The 25,498-nt window shown below is 44.8% G+C and overlaps 1 protein-coding gene across 1 annotated transcript in view; it reads right to left on the minus strand.

The window, feature by feature from the left end:
• Positions 1–439: 439 nt before the first annotated feature.
• Positions 440–25,498, minus strand: part of LOC310794530 (NLR family CARD domain-containing protein 3-like) — a gene marked incomplete at its 5' end in the record, with an annotated part of 26,203 nt that continues 1,144 nt past the window's right edge. Inside the window, 5 exons of the mRNA XM_083656500.1 lie at positions 440–1,110; positions 14,246–14,292; positions 14,475–14,621; positions 24,863–24,948; positions 25,203–25,498. The exon at positions 25,203–25,498 is cut by the window's right edge and continues 1,144 nt beyond it. Of these exons, the coding sequence (XP_083512626.1) occupies positions 587–1,110; positions 14,246–14,292; positions 14,475–14,621; positions 24,863–24,948; positions 25,203–25,498 (1,100 nt within the window). The 3' untranslated portion in view covers positions 440–586. The remainder of the gene's footprint in view (positions 1,111–14,245; positions 14,293–14,474; positions 14,622–24,862; positions 24,949–25,202) is intronic.

Below are 25,498 nucleotides of genomic sequence, written 5' to 3' on the forward strand. Positions count from 1 at the left end.
GCTGCACACATACACACACAGACGAGCGCGCACACACACACACACACAGACGAGCGCGCACACACACACACACACAGAGACGAGCGCGCGCAGACACACGCACGCACGCGCGCACACACACACACACACACACACAGACACAAGTGTTGTATTAAATAATAGTGAAATAAGCAGAATGGGTCAGATTTGTTTAATGGCAGATGTTGATACTTATATGCACACTACACACTCATCTCTTCATGAGCTCATATCAACAAGATATGATTTGATTTGAGGAACATTGTAATCACATGTTAAGTCAAAGTTATATAAAAAGTATAGAATCAAATGTTTGAAAGCAACACGATCAAACAATGTGAATTTAACCTTAAATTGTTGGAAACATGAGAGATGTTTAGTTTGGTGACATGAATAAAATACAAACATAACAAAGGTCCAAAAGAAAGAGATTTTAACCTGTCAATCATCAACAACAGACTGTGTGTGTGTGTGTGTGTGTGTGTGTGTGTGTGAGATACTGTACAGAGTGAAGCATCATGTAAGCAGCTGTGTTTGGTAACAGTGTGTTTCTCTCTCACTCCTCTATCTAACACAGAGACACTGAGGCATCAGACCTGGCTAACATAAACCCAGGGTACAGAGGTTCAGTGAAGGTGCAGTTGAACGTGTAGATGTGAATCAGTTTGTCAGAGGAGACGTTGTAGAAGGACAGAGAGCCAGCAGGCCAGTCAAGATACACTGCGACTCTAGTGACAGAGGAGGATAGGAGACGTATGCCTGTGTCTCTGTTATTGTGCCAGGCTCTGTAACCAGCATCAGCGCAGATCAGACTCCAGGACTTTTCATTCCCTCCAAGCCAGCTGTCATCACCCTCTCCTCTCCTGCTGATTCCGCTGTAAGTCACTCCTATAAAAACATCTCCTTTCTTCTCCACCTCCCAGTAACAGCGACCAGTCAGACCATTTCTACACAGCAGCTGAGCCCTGCTGTCAAATCTCTTTGTGTGATTAGGATATGGCTGCACCTTTCCCCTCGTCACCTTTCTGTTGTATTCAGACAGGAGGAGCTCTCTGTTTGCTGTGTTTGGGTCCAGTGTGAGTTCACAGGCATCTGATGAGACAACAAGACTCAATACAGAAACTCTTTTGATTCTAATAGAGCTGTTTATTATCTGTTGATTTATGAACACTTTGACCTTGAATTCGTCACACTTTCATGGTGACACATTCTATCAGCCATCATCTTCATTCACAGCAGGACTGAATGAAGAGATGTCACAAGCTGCTGTGAGGGACTTTCCATGTCAGCAGTTGACTGTTTAATACTTTATTTAGCTGAAACAAAGGAGGCTATTCTGATGTCTCTGTCAAAGCATAACACTGCTTTTAACACCATTGATATCATTTATATAGTCAACATGTTCAAGTCCAAACTCTACTTCAATCTGCCTTTTCTCATGTTGATACCAGAGTAGGACACACACACACACACACACACACACACACACACACACCACACACGCACACAGTGCTGTAGTGGTAAAAAAAAAAGTGGGTAAACTATACTTTTGACTCGAGGCAGCTTTCTCACGCGGCACCGGCAGTGTTATAACGGCAGATAAATAAGCTTCCGTGACCGATATACAAGACAAAATATGAGAGTATATAGAACAACTTAATCTGAATCATATAGCCCTATAAGGTATATCAGGGGGTTCCCCCACATTTCTGAGTAGCCAGCCAGATAGAAAAAGTAGCTGGCTATGGGATGGGCCTTGCCCCTCATTCATTCTCAAATACACTGCTACCGCATGCGCTAGGACGTGTCATCAGTGATGTTATCTGGGGTCGTTAGGTGTTTCGGGTCTGTCAACATCATACACCCTCGCCCAGTAGACCCAGCCGAGGCCAATTAAGACCCCGACTCACGTCCCAGAAGCCGCTACGGATCAGCCTTACTACTCTATCTGCAACGTTGCCCGCGGGAGGGGTAAAAAGAACCCAATCCGCTGCAATAGAGCTAGTGCTACGCCGCAGTATTGGCCCTTCGGTGCATGGAGGATCTAGGCTCTGTGGGTTTCTCCCGGCCGTGCTCCTCCTTCGTCTCACCAGACCCCCCTTATGTCAAAGGCAATCCAGAGGCTGAAGGGATGCCTCAAGGACGCCCCAAGAGGGCCTGTGCGCTGCACGTCATTTACCTGCGTCGAGCACCTTGCTCTAGCCTGGAGGACCCCAGGCCGCGCCGATCTTGCGCAGATTTTCAGGAGGCTAATCCGTAGCGTTTGTGGATTTCTCCCTCACGAGAGAGCCAAGATGGGGTGCTAATCCCATCCCGTACCGGGTTGCCGTCTCTCCGGCCGTCAACTGTCTCTCCAGCTCGTCACCAAACTATACTTGGTTGTCACCTAGTCTTTCCTAAGTGTCACCGGCCAGAGGCAAGCCAGGATTCTACATTCTCAAATATGTAGCTTCAAGGGGGGTCCGGGGGGATTCTTCCCCGGAAGATTTTTTTTTTACATTTTAAAGTAAAATTCATCAACCTGGTGCATTTGAGAGCAAAATGAACTACACACATCTCTAATGTGTTGTGACTTTACAAATAATTAGCCCTAAACAATCAATATAAAATGTATTTATTGAACATTTGTTGAATTTCTCCAGGTATGAAAAGTTAAATTATACAGTAGGTAGCCTACTTTAAAGGACCTTGTATGAACCCTGTATATACAGTTTGAAGAGTAATATAGTTCTCTCTCTCACACACACTGTACCTGTGATTGTCAGCTTCAGCTTTATAGCTAAAAGTATGTAGACAGATTGAATCTGTGATTCTTGAATACCAATATATAATTCAAACTGTTTCCAAACACATTGGGCAAGGATAGGTAGACAACATACTGTACATGGAAATAAAAGTGGTTCTGCCACTCTGGCCACTAAATTTTAGTCAGCCAATATTTATTTATACAGATCTCGGCACAACAAACACCAGTATGTTTCTAGATAGTTTTCAACATGGTCGTATTATATTGGCTTTATACAGTAGCACCTGGACTATTCAAGTCGACTCGCACGCACCTAATGTTACAAACTTTAGCTACTTGATCAGAGGGAAATCAATCATGTTTCTTACACCAGTGATTCACTCTTCAGTTGTAAAACGGTGAGCCTATATGATTTTCCCCACTCCGGACACACATTTTTAACCAACCTTACCTATGTTCAGCTCACCATGAGCTGGTCTCCAAATGCACATCTCCAAATGCGCATTGCGCATCGCTGGCACAATGGCACCGTTAAGTTGTTTGAAGGGAGCGCTGTCTGGGCAGGCAAGCACAGCTCGATAAAGGCACCAACGTGACCGGGGCCGTGTACCTTTCCCGCGGAGCGCTCCACAAAAATAGGCTACGGTTCGCGGAGATCCTGGTCAGTGCCATGCCCATGTGTAATCTTTTTTCTTTTCTTTTGGTGTGTGACGTGCTTGGCGTGGTCTCCGCATCAACGGAGTTTACGCGAACGTGTTAAAACTCGTGCAGTAATAAGTGTGCATAAACGATTTAAACATGTGAGTAAACGATCTTAAAAGGTGCCTAAACGCTGCAGAGCATTGAAAAAGGTACATAAACGCTGTTTACGTGCGTTTAGCCACCACTACAGCCCTGCACGCACACACCATACACACACATACACCACACACACACCACACACACACACCGCACGCACACACCACACACACACACACACACCTCACCCCCCCACGCACACACCTCACCCCCCACACACACCCCCCGCACACACACACACCTCACCCCCCCACACACACACCTCACCCCCCCACACCCCCCCCCCCCACACACACACACCTCACCCCCCCCCCCCACACACACACACCTCACCCCCCCACACACACCTCACCCTCCACACACACACCTCACCCGCCACACACACACCTCACCCCCACACACACACACACCTCACCCCCCACACACACACACACACACACACACACCTCACCCCCCCACACACACCTCACCCCCCACACACACAGACACCTCACCCCCACACCTCACCCCCCCCCCCCCCCACACACACACACACACACACACACACACACACACCTCACCCCCCCACACACACCTCACCCCCCCCACACACACACACACCTCACCCCCCCACACACACACCTCACCCCCCACACACATACACCTCAGCCCCCCCACACACACACCTCACCCCCCACACACACCTCACCCCTCCACACACACACCTCACCCCCCACACAGACACCTCACCCCCCACACACACACCTCACCCCTCCACACACAGACACCTCACCCCCCACACACACACACACACACACACCTCACCCCCCCCACACACACACCTCACCCCTCCACACACACACAGACACCTCACCCCCCCACACACACACAGACACCTCACCCCCCCCCACACACACCTCACCCCTCCACACACAGGCACCTCACCCCCCACACACACACAGACACCTCACCCCCCCCACACACACACACACCTCACCCCCCCACACACACAGACACCTCACCCCCCCCACCCACACACCTCACCCCTCCACACACACACACACCTCACCCCTCCACACACACACACAGACACCTCACCCCCCCCCCCACACACACACACAGACACCTCACCCCCCCACACACACACCTCACCCCTCCACACACACACCTCACCCCTCCACACACACACACACACACCTCACCCCTCCACACACACACACACACACACACACCTCACCCCCCCACACACACACCTCACCCCCCCACACACACACCTCACCCCTCCACACACAGACACCTCACCCCCCACACACACACAGACACCTCACCCCTCCACACACAGACACCTCACCCCCCACACACACACCTCACCCCTCCACACACAGACACCTCACCCCCCCCCCCACACACAGGCACCTCACCCCCCCCCCCCCACACACACACAGACACCTCACCCCCCACACACAGACACCTCACCCCTCCACACACACACCTCACCCCCCACACACACACCTCACCCCCCCCCACACACAGACAGCTCACCCACCCACACACACACACACACACACACACACACACACACACACACACACACACACACACACACCTCACCCCCCACACACACACAGACACCTCACCCCCCCCCACACACACACCTTACGCCAAGTTTCATGCTATTCGGCATAGCACCACCTACTGGCAAACACAGAAAGCGCTTTATCTCGATAACCGTTAGTCCGATCAACTTCAAACTTGGGGAAAGCGCTTAGGGCAGGTGTGGGCAACATGTTTTTCCTGAGGGCCATACTGACTTACATCAAGTAAGTGAAGGGCCACACATTGGAGATCATACCTGCCATCACTCCTGATTTTCACAGGAGTCTCCCTATTTTTAACTCTCTCTCTTGTTGTGATTGGTAATTTCTTGTTAATCTCCGGATATAATAGTGATACAAATCCAATGGCTGTAGCAGATGAGATTTATTAACATAATTCTGCCTTTTATTGAGTTTTTGGGGGTCGTTTTGTTTTTCTTTGAGTCAGGCCCTGGGGCCCCAGGCCCGCTAGAAATGTTATAACAGAAGTGGAGTATTGGCCAGAATGACATGAACATTTGGACACTTATTCAGCAGGGGCCACACCGCATGCGTGGGCCGTATTTTGCCCATGTGTGGCTTAGGGGGACCTGATAGAGTGCAGTGCTGAATTTCGTGCAATTGGCATAGCGCCACCTACTGGCAACACAAATTTTGTTTATCTCGAGAACCATTTGGCGGATCGACTTCACACTCGGGGAATGCGCTGAGGGGGACCTCACGGATTTCAGTGCCGGATTTCATGCAATTCGGCATAGTGCCACCTACCGATACCTTACACACACACACACACACACACACACACACACACACACACACACACACACACACACACCATAATACCAGCAAACTAGATTTGAAGGTCGCACAGCGGCCTGATAATCAAGTGTGTTATATATCCTATAATAAAATTGCCTAGATGGATGGGCGGGCGTGTGGTGTCTGTCAGTCACGATTTGATTTAGTTTTGTGTCACGAAAGTGACATCGCCCGATGTCACTTTGGTGACGTTCAGTGCCAAAAAAATACCCTTAGACCTCAGGGTGTTAATATCCCTATACTATTCCTATAGGGGTTGACAGTGCGTCTGTGGTGCTGTCTGGGCTAACTGTATCTGAACACGAGGTTCGAAAGGTTCTGTCCAGGACCAAGGTGGGGAAGGCCGCTGGACCGGACAGCATTCCTCCCCGAGTTGCCAGGTCCTGCTCTGAGCAGCTTGCCCCTGTGATGACAGATATTTTTAATATGTCACTGCAGCGTCGCATTGTTCCAAAAAGTTTCAAGGATTCCATTGTAGTCCCAGTCCCAAAGAAATCTCCTGTTACATGTCAATGATTACAGACCCATTGCACTAACATCAGTGTTTATGAAATGTCTGGAGCGTTTAGTGCTGGACTACATTAAATGTCAGATTCCTCCTACTCTTGATCCTTGGCAGTTTGCTTATAGGAAAAACAGATCAGTTGAGGATGCAGTCTCTATAGCTTTGAACTCTGTATATGAACATCTGGATAAAAGTAAAGCTTATGTCAGAATGATTTTCATAGACTATAGCTCTGCTTTTAATACGATCATTCCCTCACTTCTGATCCGTAAACTGCAAAATCTTGGTCTGTGTGATGCTCTTTGTGAATGGATTTTTAGCTTTTTAAGGATGAGGCCTCAAAGAGTCAGGATCAGAAATAATCTGTCTGATATACTTGTTCTGAACACTGGCTCACCGCAAGGATGCATTCTTACTGTAGCTCTTTCTTGTTTACTCTTTTTACCCATGACTGTATCGCTCACTACCTCAACAATCTCATAGTTAAATACGCGGATGACACCACTGTCATTGGGCTCATTAGCTCAAATGAAGAGTCTAACTACAGATCTGAGGTAGAAGAACTTGTCAGGTGGAGCGAGGCCAACAGCCTCATTCTTAAAGCCCCAATCAGTAAGATTTTTGACATTTTTTATTGTAATATAACTGCTTTTTAGTCACAGGACATGGTAGATTGACTTTTAATAGGGAGACCCTCGTCTTTATTTATCCCACACCGCCCTCCATTGGCCAGCACTGGGACTAAGCAGTTTGTCTGTCACGTCCCGTAGCAAGAAAAAAGAAAAAAGAAAAGCATGCGCGCATGCGCTGTACAGCGTAAGCGCTGTGTTCATGAAAACTCGATTCGGATTTGCTACGAAAATTATGTTTCACGGAACTATGGATTATTATTTCATCACGTGGTGAGTACCCGATGTCACAACATGTACATAGAGCTTCTGGCGCTGTGTTTTGTTGACTTTGAACGGCGATATCGTTATCGATACTAATGCACGCAGAGGGCGCAGTGGAAAACTTACTGAATGGGGCTTTAATGCCTCCAAGACAAAGGAGCTCGTCGTCGACTTCCGCCGTACAAAGGCACCTCACCATCCTATAATAATCAATGGTACAGAGGTTGAGATGGTAAAAAGTATCACATTTCTTGGTGTCACTATTTCGGATGATCTTAGCTGCCACTCAAATACCAAAGCGATTGTTAAAAAGTCTCAGCAACGTCTTTTCTTCTTAAGAAGACTTAAGGAGTTCACCCACAACAGCCAGATCCTTGTTAACTTTTATCGCTGTATTATTGAGTGCACTTTATTCCTGCACTTTAAAAGTGAGCTGGATGACTCGGGCTTTTATCCACAGATGTACCTGTCTCATTTTATTGTTTTATTCTCTTATTTTATCTTACTTACTTTTTAAACTTTTTTATTGTTTGTCTTTTTATATGCTCTTTTATGTTGTCATGATTTGTCATATATGTGTCTATGTTTTAAGCTCTTGCACCCCAATTCCAATGTAGTTTCAACTGCAAATGGTAAATAAACTGACTCTGACTCTGACTCTTAAACCCAAACCCGTTCGGAGCCCAAGTGGCGCGTGGGTCGGAGTCCGTTTCAGACTGAAAACATAACTTGTCTGAGATGACAGGTTGAGAGGCGGGTCATAGTAGCATGTTGATGATTTCATTTGACAATTAATAATAATAATAATAATGATTGGATTTATATAGCGCTTTTCTAGACACCCAAAGCGCTTCACAGAAATCATTATTCATTCACACCATTCGTACCAGTGGTGGTAAGCTACGGGTGATGTAGCCACAGCTGCCCTGGGGAAGACTGACGGAAGCGTGGCAGCCATTTCGCGCCTACGGCCCCTCCGACCACCACCACCAACATTCATAGACATTCATACCCATTCATACGAGGCAATGAGGGTTAAGTGTCTTGCCCAAGGACACAACAACAACAGCTGGGAGGGAGCAGGATTCGAACCGCCAACCCTTGAGTCATTGGCCGACCTGCTCTACCTCCCGAGCTAATGCCGTCCGTTATGGGGACTGGATTGGGTTTTGGCCAATCCTGGCGTGTTCCACCCCCAAATCGAGTGGGATTCAGCGTGTTGTTTGCGCTCTCCTTGGGAAGAGCCTGGTGACGCGAGGTTTAGTGGTTGAGTGGAGCTCAGCGAGCCGCAGGCAGCCAGCTGCCGGAGCAGAGAGTGCAGCCCGTCGGCCTGGAATCTCCGAGGTGCGACCCCTGACAACCAGGCTCTCAGGCACGCGCCATTAACGCTATTATTGTGGTAAATACAATATTCCTGGAATGCGAGTTTTAACGAGCCAGTTACATTTCTTTGCATTCTTAGGCATAACCGTTTTCTTTATTGTGTATTTCAACATACAAATGGCCAAGTTAGTAGTTAGTTTATGGGATAAGAATTCTGCCAGATGACAGGCACTAGGCGCCATTTTCTCCTTCATTTAGAAGAGAAATTTATCCTGAAATAAAGATTTGATTGACAGCTGCCATGTCGTGATATGATTGGATGAAATGGGGTAGAAATGTTATAGTACCATGTGACTTTAGCAAACTTTAGTTTACTGTTATGAGTGAAATCTTGAAAAATGAACTTTTGATGTGAAAAAGTGTGAAAAACGAAATAAATTAAATTTTTGTGATTTTTTTTGGCATACATAGGTGCACTGCATACCCAGGTATTTGAACTAAAAGAAAAGAAAAGTCATTTTTGGGTTCAGCTCGACTTTAAAGCCCCATTCAGCAACTTTTCCAAGTTTTGCTATTGGGAAAACAGCGCCCTCTGGGTGCAATAGTCTGTATCAGTATCGCCATTCAAAGTCAACAAAACACAGCGCCAGAAAGCTCTATGTACATGTGACATTGTGTACTCACCACATGATGAAATAATAATCCATAGTTACGTGAAACGTCATTTTCGTATCAAATCCACACCGAGTTACTTCCTTGTTTTACTGAACACGCTTCCGCTGTACAGCGCATGCACGGTATGCCACTCATGCTGTTTACGGGACGCAGGCACAAAATGTTTAGTGCCAGGAGAGGCCTTTGGAGGGTGGTGTGTGACCAATAGAGGCGACATTCTGCCTCTTAGAATACACTGGACCATCTTATATTAACTCATTCACCGCCAAAGACGTCTTTGACGTGTTATCAGGAATAGCCCTCCCCGCCAATGACGTGTTTGACGTGTTTTTGTTTTTATTAGTGCAGCGCGTAGTTCAAAGACTTCCCCAGCCTGTGACATGTTATCAGGTCCCTAGCCTCAAAGTCAAGCCGACAACACGTTATCAAACACATACCGCAGCTGTTGTTTTGAAATGAGTAGTCAAACCCGTGACCAACATGATCGATCCTGGTCCCTGGACCCCGTTCCTGTGTGCCACCCCGAAAGAGACGAGACGGAGTCACAACTTTGTGAGCAGGAGGAGAACAGCAGCCTCGCCACAGAAATGGCTTTCACACAGAGCCAAGCAGCACGGCCACTTTCCTGTCGAGGGCGAGGAAGACTGGACTCCAATGCGACAGGACCCGGATGATCTCGCGGTAAGGAGTGTGTGTGTGTGTGTGTGTGTGTGTGTGAGAGAGACTACACTGATCTCTGCATTCTATGATCGTATAGTTTACTGAGACACTAGTAGTACACTACACTGTCTCTGTACTAAATGTGATTATATAGTTTACTGAGGATATGTTGCTTTTATTTCAGATGAGGAGCCGATTGTGAGCCCACATCTCAGAATGAGGTCAGGACGGTCATTTAGGTCTGCTAAATGACGAAATGTAATGTAATGTAAAGAGACACACATGGGCCCCGCGCACACACACACACATTCACACTCACTCACACTGAGTAAACTGTATTGTTGAATGTAAAAAAAGCACTTCATGTGTATATATATATATATATATATATACTGTATTTTTTTTTTTGTCATTTGTGTCATAACGAATAATATTTACATGTCTGATGTCAATACAGTTCAAAATAAAAGAATTGAGAGCGAGTTCTGCCTGAGATTGTGTCCTTTACAAAAATGCAATTTTCTGCAATTTCTCTTCTCAGAGAGACCTTTTTGGTGAAAACAGGGTGTACTGTATATAAATGGCTATAAGTAGAGTACAGAACATGCTAAAAGCTCACTTTTTTTTTCTTCTGGTGAACCCAGAGACGTACATCTTCATTTTGAGCTATTGCAAATCACTTTGGTGCTAATAGATAATTTACTGTGGGTCTTGAAAGATGACCAACAATTATGAAAATCTTTGGCCTGTGCTAAATATTGGCAGTCCTAAACTGGCCATGAATGAGTTAAGGTGAAAAAGTTACTGATGGGGTTTTTTAAAGCTCCCCTCCTGTCAGTTACGCCTCCCTGTTTCACTTTTATGTTCTATGAATGCACACGCTGTAACAACACTCATCACCATTTGTGCCAAAGAGCTTACATTGATAAGAACCAAAGCCACTGCAACATAATGACTGGAGGCGCTGTTGTAAAAGAAGCAGAACAGTCCTCGATAGGTCCTCTGACAGATCAGGTTGTTAACTTTATTATGTCCGAGGAGTCTATTTAATGAGCAACTTTCAAGTGATATAGGACAAAAGCTGGTTATGACAACTATGATGTCACTCAGTGGTGATGGCTAAGTAGGTGGGCGTGAGTAATGTCATCAGTAATGTCACTCAGTGGTGATGGCTAAGTAGGTGGGCCTGAGTAATATCATCAGTGATGTCACTCAGTGGTGATGGCTAAGTAGGTGGACCTGAGTAATGTCATCAGTGATGTCACTCGAAATCTTCACAACAGCATGGGCTTCAGGAAAGCCCTTTGAGCCTGTATGATGACACATTTAGTTCAGTTTCTCCTTATATTTACGCATCTACTTCTTCCTTTCTTCTTTCACAAGCAAAAGACCAGGCAAGGCCTGACAACAGCAGGGCCATTTGCAACTATTTTTTATCAGATATTGGCAAACACTGCTTTGTTTTATGTATCTGGGTTATATGCACAGTCGTATGGTCAGTTAGGGAAGCTGGCTCTATTGAAATCTTCAAAACTACACTCAAAACCCATTTATTTTCCCAATCATATGGTTGTGTTTGATGGTGTCATTCTCTGGAAACATTTATTAGCGGTTGAGTATATATAATCCTGAATTGCTGAGCGGGCTGTCTCAAGCCAGCAATATCAGTATAAACTTAGACTTAGACCTAATTTAATAATATGGCATCAGTCGACCCAGTAGCTTAGATAGAAAATCTAATAGCTGGTGAATAAACTTAGTCCTGAACTGCTGAGCGGGCTAACACAAGCCAGCAGTATCAGTCTAAACTTAGACCTAGACTACCTAGACCTGAATTAGCAGTATAGTATTAGTCATCCTAGTAGTATGGACAGAATATCTAATATCCGCTGAATAAACTTAGTCCTGAACTGCTGAGCGGGCTGTCTCAAGCCAGCAGTATCAGTATAAATCTAGACTTGATTTTGTAGTATAGTATCAGTTGTCCCAGCAGTATAGGCAGGAAATTATTAGCTGCCAAACTTAGTTCCACCTCTGCGCAGATTCCTTCGTACTGGCTCTGCCCTCTTCTCTCTGTCCTCCTCAGGTGTCCTTCACTGGCCTGACTTGCACCCCCGCCCGCCCGTCGACAGCCACCGCAGCCCTCGATCCAATCGCCATGGTCCTGGCCACCTGTCGTCACTCTGGCCCATCTACCCACTACTCCTTCGCCTCCCACCTTCCCCGGCCTCATCATCACCACCGACCTCTATCCTCCCCTCCTCTCATCTTGGTCGATGCCACCAATGCGGACTCATGGATGCCTCAGATCACCCTCGTGGAACTCCTGATCATTTTCCCCCTTTTCACCTTGCTAATTGGCTAGTATTCCCTGAACTTACTAACACTTAAAGACTCAATTTTCTATTTCTTTTTGGAATCTACCTTTTTACACTTTCAACTTTCTTCCCTGATCTTAGGATCATTTAAAGACTACATTTTCATATTGCTTTTGTTGGACACCTATTTACATTTTCAATTTTCTGTTCTTTTGTAAATTTTATTTCTATAATGTGAAACTCTGTAAATGGTTAGCCCGGCATCTTCTTGGCCTGTCCCGGAGGGAGGTCCCCAGAGGGGGTCCATAGTTGGGCCCTTACAGTACATCGGCCCTCACAAGGTTCCTCCTCAGCCAACAAGTCACTGAGGCAATCCATGTGGTGCGCACTGGGGGGAAGCATCGGTGCTCTGCATCACTAGTAGAGGGATGCCGGTAGGTTAGAATAGCTTAGGTTAGGCGATAGATTAGCTACAGCCTAACTGTAGGCTGTAGACCTGTTATAGTGTTCAGGCTAAAATCAGACTAGAGCAGAATAGGACAGGGCAGACTAGGCTGTAGATTAGCTAGATTCCCTGAGTTCTAGTTAGTTCTGGTTAATGGCTAGAGTAGTCAGATTGTCTGATTTGCTCCCCCCTTTTCCTGCTCTCTCGTCTCTCACACTCTAAAGCATGCCACTCATTCTACTCTAAAGCATGGCATCCCCTCCTTTCCCTGTTCTCTCCTCATACTCTCTCTCATACTCCCCCTGCTCTCCCTCCCCACCTCCTCCCTTTCCTGAACTATCCTCCCCCACTATTCTAAAGCATGGCACCCATTCTATTCTATACCATGGCACCCATTATCTTTCCCCCGTCCCCTGCTCCTTCCACACCTCTCCTTCCCTGCTCTCTCCTCCCCCACATTTCCCATTCCCTCCCCACCTCCTCCCTTTCCCTGCTCTCTCCGCCCCCACATCTCCCGCTCTCCCTCCCTCCTCCCCTCTTCTGCTCTCTCCTCTTTCTCCCTTCCCCACCTCCTCCCCTTCCCTGCTCTCTCCTCCCCTTCCCTGCTCTCTCCTCCCCCACATTTCCCATTCATGTGGGAAATTGACCTCATCACTTTCCTGCTCTCTCCTCTCACATTCCCCCTGCTCTCCCTCCCCTGCACACTCCCCACCTCCTCCCTCTCCTGATCTCTCCTCCCCCACTATTCTAAAGCATAGCACCCATTCTACCCTAAAGCATGGCACCCTTTCTATTCTATATTTCTATATTTTCTATATTTCTCTATCATATGATTGTTCAATGTGTTTTCCTTACTACTGTAATTGCTACTGTTGTGTCAGCTAGAATTAGCTAGACATATTTTCTGTGAAGTCCTCTGAGACATGCTTGTGAATTAGGGCTATACAAATAAACTTGACTTGACTATGGTCTCATGCAGTTACAGTAACATATGTGCTATACTAGTTGACTGTTGTCTTTGCAATGTGTTCAAGTGCACATTTTTGGCCGTGACACAGGAGACGTGAGGTGATGCAACAGTCGGCATTCTTTGTCTTTTGAAGTTTTGGTGGTGTGTTGCAGCCTTAAGATATCCGCTGGAGAAAATAAAATCCATGCACAGATTTACCTCCTATAGGTCCACAAATTTCACATATATTATTAAGCTCCGCCAGCGCCACACAGCTTCCGGCTCGCCGGTTGCCAGCGCATCCCAGAGGGGCGGTGCTTATAGTAAAAATCTTTTCTAAAAGTATTAATATTGAACATGTCACGTGTCTAATTTGCACTATTCAACACTGCATTTTCTCAGTGTCTCAGAAACACACTCGCCAAGTTTGAAGTCGATCGGACAAATGGCTCTCGAGATGTGTGATAAACAGAGAACATACAGACAGACGGTCGTGCATTTATTAAGGAGATAAACACTTACACTTCCTCAGACCTGGTTTCAACCTCTGGACTCCACCATGGTCCACACTGTGGGGCAAACAAAGTCAGACCAGAGCATTCTATTTGAGGACAGAAACAAAACCTTCCCTATGAAGGGTTTTCCATATAATAGGGACCGTTCATTATTTATGGAAGGGGTCACTGGAGGAAATAGGGGAGGGTGATGCTTTTTAAATATATACCTGAGAGAGTCCAGTCTCCAGTGTGGATCCTCCAGTCCAGCAGAGATCAGCTCCACTCCTGGGCCTCCTGGATGATTGTAGCTCAGGTCCAGCTCTCTCAGATGGGAGGGGTTGGAGCTCAGAGCTGAGGCGAGAGAAGCACAGCCTTCCTCTGTAAGCAGACAGCCTGACAAACTGCACACACACACACACACACACACACACACACACACACACACACACACACACAAATGAATCCATGTCAGATTTGATTAGTAGCCTACTGTGAAATTAGTTGTGATAATGCCGTCAAATTCTAGCAAAACGGTTACTGCCTCATACAGTTGGCTGGTCAGCTCTGTGGTTATGTGCTGCAGTTTGAGAGTTCCCTACTCACTGTCTGACAGAATATTAGAAGTCCTTTCTACTTTTTCAGGTTTCAACAACTGAGGCAGCACAGAGAGGAAAGCATGAAATGCCCTCATGGAAAGTCATTCAGAGGGGTTATGAAGGGCTAAATGTTGGTATCACACCTGGTTTAAAAAATACATGGACAGAGAAAATCACCCACAGGTGTTTGTCTGCTGATAGTAATCTGTATGTAAAGCAGGATGTAAATGGCCATCTGTTGATCAGGTTAAAGAACAACAACAATGCTGGCAGTTGTTTGGGAATGTTTGATTGGTGTGCTATGGGCTAAAGCAGGGATACTCAACTGGCTTTGCCCAGGGGCCACTTTTTGAACCACCAAGCAGAATGTTAACAAGCATTATACCATGGTCTGGGTGAATACTCGATTCTGATTGGCTGCAAGGTGTCCATTAATTTGTGTTAATGTACAGTGATAATGTACACCTAGCTAAATGGTCTGTTCACCGTTCATATCAATGCGGCAGGATTACGACCACGACAGAGCCGTTTGAGCTCTATACCACCGTTAACGCTTAATATGGCACTTTTATAAGTTTAGAAAAAACATTAGTCGGTCAAAGTTAGCTTGACTCTAGAATTGTGCCAGGTGCAGGCACTAAGCGGCCATTTTATCCAATGATAGCCTAATCTTGAGCAGCCGAGGGGACTATTTTGTCTCGCCAGTTCTCAACTCATATTCAAGGTTATGAAAACTAGATTTTGATTGCAAAATGCATGGAAATATAAATGAATGGTCTTGTTTTGTTTCTTTGGCAAGTGACCATGGTATAAGCGGGTTAATGCACTTCAAGGTGTCCATTATCCAGAAATTATTGGACTTCGCGGCTTCGCCTCGGACGGTTTACGCCTCCATGTCGTCCAATAATTTCTGATAATGGACACCTCGTCGTGCATTAACCCTTACATAATCAGAGTGAGAATGCAAACCCAATATCCAGTGTATTGGAGGTACTGTACAACAAAAGGTAGAAATTCAGTTTCTTCAATTCAGTTCAGTTCTCAAATTTGTTCAGAGTAAACCCTCTTCCCAAACAAATCAAGAAAGGATCTCCCTCCAAAAGAAAATTAACCTACGTATCCTGTGTGCACAAAGCCGACCTGTTTGGTTACATTTATATCATATAAATTAAGTAGGCTACATATAGTAAGTGCCTGGGTGGCAAGCAGGCTGCAACACTTGACAATTTAGCTGGAGCTCAGTCAAACTTTATTTAACAGAAGGGATGAGGAAGCGCTGCGTGGGTCCTTAGTAAAATCACTGAAACAGGTGCTCTTTGGTGAGGGTGGAGAGAAGCATGAGAAAAAGTTCAAGTTGGATCCTTGTAAAAGTCAAAAAATGGAGTAGAGTACAGGAAAAACTTGAAAAATCCAAGGCCACTCTGTTTCAGGTAGAACAGTTAAAAAGCCTTTATTGTGGCATGGCTCAATCTTACACAATTAAAAAGACCAATGCGTTCAGCTACAGAGAGCCTTCATCAGGGTAGAGGCCCAACACTGAAATGCATGGCATTTCATGGCAATAGAAGTCATCCTCAAATCTGCCAGAGGAGGGGATAGACTCAAGCATCTCCTCCAAAGAGAAACTTTTTGGATTGTAACCCTAAAATCAACCACCTTCCCTGGTTTGAATGATGATATTGATTTCTCTCCATTTCTCTGAGTCAGACATTGTTTTTTGTTATTGAGATATTTTGCTCAGTTAAATTTATTTGGTTCCTCATCCTGTAGCTTCCTGGGAGGTCTCTATGGCCTCAAATGTGTAGGCTGCACAATTGTTGCTGGTACTGTATTTAGTTACTCCTGTCAGGTTGGAGTGTTATTCCTCCAATTCCCTTGCCCTGAGCCTGACCCGGGGGATATGTGAAGTGTACCCTTTCAGACATGAGGCATGTTGCTTTCATACATGTGGAGCATGTAAAGTAGGGTGTAAAGTAGAGAGGGGGTGGGGGTGGGGGGAATTTGGACATGACCACACAATGGGGAGTTGTGAAAACTGACCACACAGCTGTACTTCACTGTCTGAGCATAGCCTTAAAGCAGCTACGAGCAAGGTTTTTGATTGTTATTAAACAGTCTAATTTTAATAGAAAGAAGAGTCCCCATGCACAGCCAGTGGAAAGATCAGGTGCTGGTAGGTTGCAGGTACAAGGCATAAAACAAAAGAAGGTACCACCGCACACTGAAGTCAGGATTTAACTGAGATTTATTCAGCAAACGACGCGTTTCGCTGTAGCAGCTTCATCAGGTTTGCTCATACAACCATGAGGGCCCAGGTGAGCCTAAGTAGTAACAGGACCTAATTGGTCACATGACCAATTAGGAAATCACAATTTTTTTCGGTTTACAGGTTGCAGAAATATACATAATATCATAGTCAACAAAGTAAATACAATATCACAAAAGGAATGGCGATATATAATAATAAGTTAAAAAGCAAGGACATAAGCTAACATTAATATGTAGCACTGTCAGAGTTACAGAAATGAGCATATTCGAAGGTTGAGCTCAAAATCTATAAAGAATATGAGGACCTATACAATAAGAGTTACAGCAATGCAAGGTTAAACTCCAATTCTATTTAGAAAAAGAGGAACCACAACATTAATCTAAGAGTTACAGCAATGCAAACAGTTACAAGGTTAAGCTCAAATTCTATTTAGAAAAGGAGTACCGTAAATTCCGGACTATAAGCCGCGGCTTTTTTCCCGTTTTTTGGCCCCTGCGGCTTATATAACGGTGCGTCTTATCTATGGATTTTTTCAGAAAAAAAAAAAAAAAAAAAAAAAATCTCTCTTTTTTAGCACTCTTTCTAACTATAAATCCACTTCTGTTTTAATTTCCTCTCTTGCCCTCTTTTCACCACACCGCGGACACTGTGTGCACTGTAAAAATAAACAACGGTGGTGTTGTGTTATGTTGTTTTGTTGAAATGTTACGGTAATACGGTAAATGGGAGCTTCCTCAAACAGCCATCTCTTTCCCGACAATCCCCTCTGTGCGTGACCACTTACATATGGTAATTACGGTAAGCAAACGGCCACAAGCCCATCAACTCCCTCCCCCGACTACCAGGAGAAAATCACAAACTTCGGCGAATTCACACAAAGGAAGATCAAGGAATATTCCATCGAACCGGAGCAGATCATAAATATGGATGAAGTGCCTTTGACGTTCGACCTGCCACTCACTCGGACTGTTAACAAGAAGCGCCCTGGAGGATTCTTTCACCAAAAAAAAGCTTTGCTCGTTCTCGACAGCATGAGAACGAGCAGTAGATGATCATGAGGTGGTTTTTCAGACGTGTCGATATAGCAGTTTATCGCAAAAGTGTAATGGAAACACATTTTTCGCATTTGCACGTCATGTGACCCATATTATCCCTTGGAAAAGGAGCGGAAAATAAGTTTGGTAAGTAAGGTTCGATAGCCGTGTCAAAACCTCCGCAGCAAGTGGAAAACTTTGAAGCAACGCTACCTAGCAGAAAGACGAGTGTTGTGCAAAAGCGTAGCCGGGCAAATTAGATAATGTTTAATGGCAGAAATCGGTCCATGGTGACAGCAGGCTGCCTGTGTGCGCGCATTTGGCACAGCGGCGAGATGAGAGGATGAAAAGCACACACTGGTGCGGTGGTGCTGTCTGAAGTGAATACAGTGACTGTGAGTAGGCTAATACATTGCACACGTTTCAGGTGCAATTATAGAACCAAATCAGCCTTTTCCCCCCTCCATCTCTAAATCGGACCAGTTGTAGGCTATTAGGCTACCTTTTTTCCTCTGCCTGTCGCGCTGACTGCATTCACGCAGCCAGCAACATTTTGCGACTCATTTTCTTTTGAATTGATAATCAGGCTCGTTTATATGCATTGTAACTTCATGTTGGGATTTCCATTGACCATTGGTTGGATTTGAGCATGCAGGGGACGGGATATGGGGCAGATCCCCGTGCGTAATCACTGTGGCAGCTGCTGCAACGGGGAATCACTCAAACGCAACTTCAATGGAAACGCCTACAAGTCGCAATTGTACATTGTCGAAGTTGTAGAAATATCGCAATTCTTTTGCGAAAAACTGTAATGGAAACACAGCTATAGATGAAGAGGAGTTCGTTGGTTTTGAGTGACAATGAAGGAGAGAGGAGAGTGGTTGACGAAGCCACCCTGAACCTGTTCGTTTCCGACACTGAAGATGAGGACTTTGGTGGTTTCAGTACGCAGGAAGAAGAGGAAGACGAGCATTAGTGACTTGACTTCTCTGGTTACAGGTTTGCTGCACATATAGCCTATTGTTGTGTGATTTTGTCTGGGGATTAGTGACCTGACTTTTGTTTTGTTTTGTTGAAATGTTAATAAATGGGAGCTTCCCCAAACAGCCATCGCTTTCCCGACATTCCTCTCTGTGCACGAACCCTTTCATATGGTAATTAAACATCAAAACACCCGCGGCTTATAGACCGGTGCGGCTTATAGAAGAAAAAAATAGTCAATTTTGGTCCCGCGGCTTATACACCGGTGCGTCTTATAGTCCGGAATTTACGGTACCTAACATTAATCTTAGCGTTACAGCAATGCAAACAATTACAAAGATAAGTTCAAATTTTATTTGGAAAAGGACAATAAGAATTACAGCAATTGGTAATAAAGAAGGTTATTAAGAAGGTTATATCTTGGAATGTGACCCAGGCCTGAACCACCTGTCCTCCTCAAGACCCCGATTCAGTTTTAGAAGGAGCAGAAATGTAAGAGATGTTGTTGTTTCCTCCATGTATAAAGAGCCCATACAAACTAACTGGCTCGCTCAACAAGTGTATGGTAATTACAGATGTGGTAAATGTGCACACTGTTCAAATACATTTGATACTGAGAAATTTAATCATCCCCATTCAGGAAAGAAATGTTATTAAGGATTTTATTAATTGCCTCTCAACCCATGTGATTTATGCCTTACTTTGTCCTTGTGGATCTATGTACATAGGCCAGACAAAACGCCTTCTCAAGCTGAGAATTGCAGAACATAAAGCCGCCATTAGGAACGGCAACCTGGATTACTCCATCGCCAGGCATTACAAAGAAAAAAATCATGGTTCAGCCTCCTCTCTCAAATTTATAGGAATTGAAAAAATACAACCCAATCCAAGAGGGGGTAACATAGTTAACCAACTTCTCAGACGAGAGTCCTTCTGGATCCATGAGCTAAATACAATTGAACCGTTTGGCCTGAACGAAACCCAGGATTTTAGTTGTTTTCTGTAACTGTATAACTTTGTGATTTATATTAATTCTTTTCTCTCTTCTCAGATTGGTGTCCTAGGGAGAGATGAGCCATTCAGCCACTATGCCCCCTGACACTCACCCCCTCCCCTTTAGCAATTGAGGGAGATACAGGTCCTCTACTTCTAGACGAAAGTGGAGCGTAACCTTCTTTATTACCAATTGCTGTAATTCTTATTGTCCTTTTCTAAATAAAATTTGAACTTATCTTTGTAATTGTTTGCATTGCTGTAACGCTAAGATTAATGTTAGGTACTCCTTTTCTAAATAGAATTTGAGCTTAACCTTGTAACTGTTTGCATTGCTGTAACTCTTAGATTAATGTTGTGGTTCCTCTTTTTCTAAATAGAATTGGAGTTTAACCTTGCATTGCTGTAACTCTTATTGTATAGGTCCTCATATTCTTTATAGATTTTGAGCTCAACCTTCGAATATGCTCATTTCTGTAACTCTGACAGTGCTACATATTAATGTTAGCTTATGTCCTTGCTTTTTAACTTATTATTATATATCGCCATTCCTTTTGTGATATTGTATTTACTTTGTTGACTATGATATTATGTATATTTCTGCAACCTGTAAACCGAAAAAAATTGTGATTTCCTAATTGGTCATGTGACCAATTAGGTCCTGTTACTACTTAGGCTCACCTGGGCCGTCATGGTTGTATGAGCAAACCTGATGAAGGTGCTACAGCGAAACGCGTCGTTTGCTGAATAAATCTCAGTTAAATCCTGACTTCAGTGTGCGGTGGTACCTTCTTTTGTTTTAAGTCTAATTTTAATATCGATGCCTCACATCTTACCTCTAATAGTAGACGAGACCAACGCCCAGTAGTCTCGCTTGAACACCGAGTGAATCACCCAGTGTTGTCTTGATGATTAGTCTGTCTGCGGCCGGGGCAGATCAGGAAGTGAAATGAAATGGTTTGCGGCAGCCACTTCGGCCATAACCACAAACTAACAAAATAACTTCCAAACAAACTGTTAGAATATAACGAGAGATGTTCGCGAGAGTAGCAAGCCCCTGGATGTAGCGAGCATGGCGTCCTCCTTGTTTATGGTATGTTGCTAGGCAGAGCAAAACGGTTGAAGGCAGGCAGCTGCCGTAAAACGTTTCATTTCACTTCCTGGTCTATCCGGCCCGCCGGAAGACAGAGACAGACTCTATAATCATCAAGAGAGCAATCTCCGATTCACACGGCTTTGGTCTCAGCTACTATTATAGGTAAGATGTGATGCATCAATATTACATTCAGACTGTTTAATAACAATCGAAAATCTTGCTCGTAGCTGCTTTAAAGGATGGGTTTTCCGTGGGGAATATGAATATATATTAAATCTCACGCCCCTAAGGTTTTCGAATCCGTTGAAATTTTTGAAATTGGAGGTTTACTCACAGAGATATCAACCGAAATCCACTCTGTGTGTGGGGGGGGGGTGGTGGGGGGGAGGTGCGGGTGCGGGGACTCGAAATACTACATTTCCCACAATGCACTGGGCTCGCGTGGCCTTCGTTTTTATGCCCACCCCTCAGGCATTTGGCTGATATCAAACTCCAGTAGGTGGCGGTAATGCACATATATGTTTGCCAACCGCCATAAAACTCAAAGAAGAAGAAGAAGGCTTCGACAATAAAATATACAAAGAACATGAAATAAATCGAAAATAAAATTGCCTCCAAATTGCACCAAATGTAAACGGTAGTATATATGTCGGGAGATGTCTTCATAAAAAAAAATTCATGCAATTTAAGGCATTTTCGTAGGAGTTACGCGCATCTGATGTTGTAACTATTTTCTGTAAAAATGTGTAAAAACGGGTACATTGCTCAGCGTTGATTTCGTTACTTCAACCCACCTACTACTAGATGTAAAATTTGACGAGCTTTCCAATGCCGCCAGTCCCGTGTCGATTAGTGCTTCCGTTCCCGAGATAATGGTCTCTTTGCAAGGAACTATGGGAAGCTAATATTAGCTACAGCAGGCTAGGCGGTTGAAAAGATGGCTGCCTTTTGGTTTTTGTCAAGGCCTCTGAAGGGGCGTGGAGGACCTCTAGAGGCGGGACCATGGCCAACAACAGTTGTAGTTCATAGGTGCACGACTTCCGCAAGGCGGACTTAGGCCAGATGACGCGAAACGCGTCGGCTGGCCCAAAAAATATGTGAGAGATGCTTGATATCTCTGGGAGTGAAGCTCCAATTTCAAGAATTTCAACGGATTCGAAAACCTTAGGGGCGTGAGATTTAATATATATTCATATTCCCCACGGAAAACCCATCCTTTAAGTGAATCGCATTGACATTCAACAAACTATCATGACATGCAGAGTCTGAAAACAAGTTGCTAAAAATAGATAATGGGCGATAACTGCTAACGTTCACGGCATATAATCGTTTGCGCATAACGTTAGTAATTAATTAAACAACCCTACAACTCACGCCCAGATGCATCGATTTCCTCGAGTCTCAAGCGCTAAAAATAAAACAGGTCTTTGCTATGTTCAGTCCTAAAATGCGTCAATCCTACTAGAATTATACAGAATACAGGAAGCTAGACGTTTTTACCTTCAAAATAAAATCAATGTTGTATTGCTTAGTAACAAGAAATCAGAACGGTCGACTCACTACGGGTTAAAATTGACTTTTCGAAGGGAGCAGATATTCTTCAAGTTTATCTCTGTTCTGTATCTTTCGGATAACACACAAAAAAGCATTACACGTGCATTTACTTCATTTAATTGCCATTATTGCGAAGGTTATACCCTGAAGTTTCCATTTATACTGCCACTTGACGCTACTTGGAATTTGCGGTTCTGCACGTGAATCTTCACAAACGCTGTGTAAACATTAAATCAAAGGCATGAACGCAACCAGATCCAGATACCCTACCTAGCGATGTCCAATACTGGGAAGCAGGACGACCCTCGCGTCCAAAAATGCTCATTAAATGTGTGTGCTGTGCGAAGCTATGCAGAAATGAAATAAGATCAAAGCCATGAGCATTTCAATCCAGCAACATGTAGCCTGTTGGCTGACACACACGGAGCAGGTTCGAGCTTCATTTGGAAAACGGCATGATGTTTTTTTTGCTCGCTCATTCACATACAGTATAATAATAATCTGCCACGCTGGCTTTCTGTCTCCCTCCCTCTCCTCATGCACTCACTGAGCTGGCTACTTCACGTAGCTCTTGGAGGGGGGAGACAATCCGTCCCTGATACAAGGGCTCGAGGTTGTCTTACCTCCAGATAGTAGGAGGGTCGCGGGAGTTCGCATAGCTCACCAAAATGTGTTCATACATACATACACCGCCATCCAGATGCCCTCTAGATACTGTAACTCCCAAATTCCAAGGCATGTCTGAAAGCGACTTATGGTATCGCCGTTCAGTCACCCAAAATACAAATTCTAACAGCGCCAGAAACACTCAATGTACATGTTGTGACTTGTGAACTCACCATGCGATGAAATATAAACAGTGTTGGGCGTGTTACTGTAATTACTTACTTTTTCAGTAACGAAGTAATATAAGGTGTTACAATTTCCAAAACAGTAATTATATTACAGTTACTAATCCAAGAAAGGCTGCATTACTGCGTTAGATCATTGCCCGCCAGAATGCAGTGTTTTCTATGTAAAAAGAGAAGAAAAGAAAAAGTAATCCTCACGATCTCAGGTAGACCTGTCACACAAACACGCACACATACGTCAGAGCGTGGTTGTGCACAACACGGGACGCCGGCTACTTCACAGGCAGAAATTATTTCCTGTGCCATACAAAGTCCTTTGTATGGACTTCTGTGGACACACTGGTATTTGTGCCTTCTATAGAATGTGTATAAGCACTTTTAAATGGCATTTTAATGGCATTTACTGTTCTTATTTATTAGATGCCTTTTACTGAATTTGCATAAGCACTTTTTTAATATGTGATATATCGCCTTTTATAATGTTTTTTTTTTTTTTTTTCCTATTTACTATATGTGATTGTATGTCTATTTGGACGGTGGAGTGTGCAATAAAGTTTGATTGATTGTGGGATCAGCCTCTCACTGAACGTGCTCCTGTGTTTGACCAGCACGCCGTGGAGTGGGTGAGAGTCATTGTTCATGAGGGAGCATAGCCTGGTCAGCGTTCTCTTCTCTGACACCGCTGTCAGAGAGCTCAGCTCCAGCCCCACAATGTCCCTGGCCTTACGGATCAGTTTGTTGAGTCTGTTGGCGTCCGCTGCCTTCAGCCTGCTGCCCCAGCACACGATAGCATACAGGAAGGCACTGGCCACCACCGACTCATAGAACATCCTCAGCATGGTCCGGCAGACGTTGAAGGACCTCAGCCGTCTCAGGAAGTAGAGACGGCTTTGGCTCCTTCTTGTAGAGTGCTGCAGTGTTCTTAGCCCAGTCCAGTTTATTGTCAATGTACACCCCAAGGTACTTGTAGTCCTCCACGATGTCCACACTGACCCCGTGGATTGAAACAGGGGTCACCGGTGCCGGTGTTATGATCAATTAGGGTCCGGGTCGGGTCCGATTCTATCACTATCTATTCTATCGTTATGTGTAATACCCGAGTAGACCTGTGAAGACCTCTATAAAGGATTGAACATGTTGAATCTGACCAAACATCTCCAAACAATTCCAAACAACGACAGCCAGCAACGGGGCACCAAACAAACATCTGTGTTTGTGTTTGTTGGAGAAGGTTTGATTGGTGTACCATGGGCTTAAAGGATACTGACCTGAGACTCTCCAGTCTACAGTGTGGACTCTTCAGTCCCGCAGAGAGCAGCTTCACACCTGGATCTTCCAAGTCGTTGTTACTCAGGTCCAGCTCTCGCAGACTAGAGGACTGGGAGCTGAGAACTGAGGCCAGAGCTTCACAGCTTCTCTTTGACAGCTTACAGCCACTCAACCTGGGGAAGAATTAGCCATGAACAAGAAATTAGAAAATAGTTTTTTCTGTATATTGCATTTCATATTGAAGACATCAAGTTATGCATGCACCTACAGAGATTTATTGGAGGCTTTGACCAGCGGCAGCAGCCCCACGAGAGCCTCCTCTGAAGCAGAGTATTTCTTCAGGTCAAACACATCAAGCTCTTTTTCTGATGACAGTAAGATGAAGACCAGAGCTGACCACTGAGCAGGGGAGAGTCTGGCTGTGGAGAGACTTCCTGAACTCAGGTGCTGTTGGATCTCCTCCACTAGAGAACGGTCATTCAGCTCATTCAGACAGTGGAACAGATTGATGCTTTTCTCTGAAGAGGGATTCACCTTGATCTTCTCCTGGATGTACTGGACCGTTTTCTGATTGGTCTCCAAACTACTTCCTGTCTGTGTCAGCAGGCCTCTTAGGAGAGTCTGATTGGTCTCTA

The sequence above is a fragment of the Poromitra crassiceps genome (assembly GCF_964638095.1).
Source record: "Poromitra crassiceps genome assembly, chromosome: 20".
NCBI lineage: Eukaryota > Metazoa > Chordata > Actinopteri > Beryciformes > Melamphaidae > Poromitra > Poromitra crassiceps.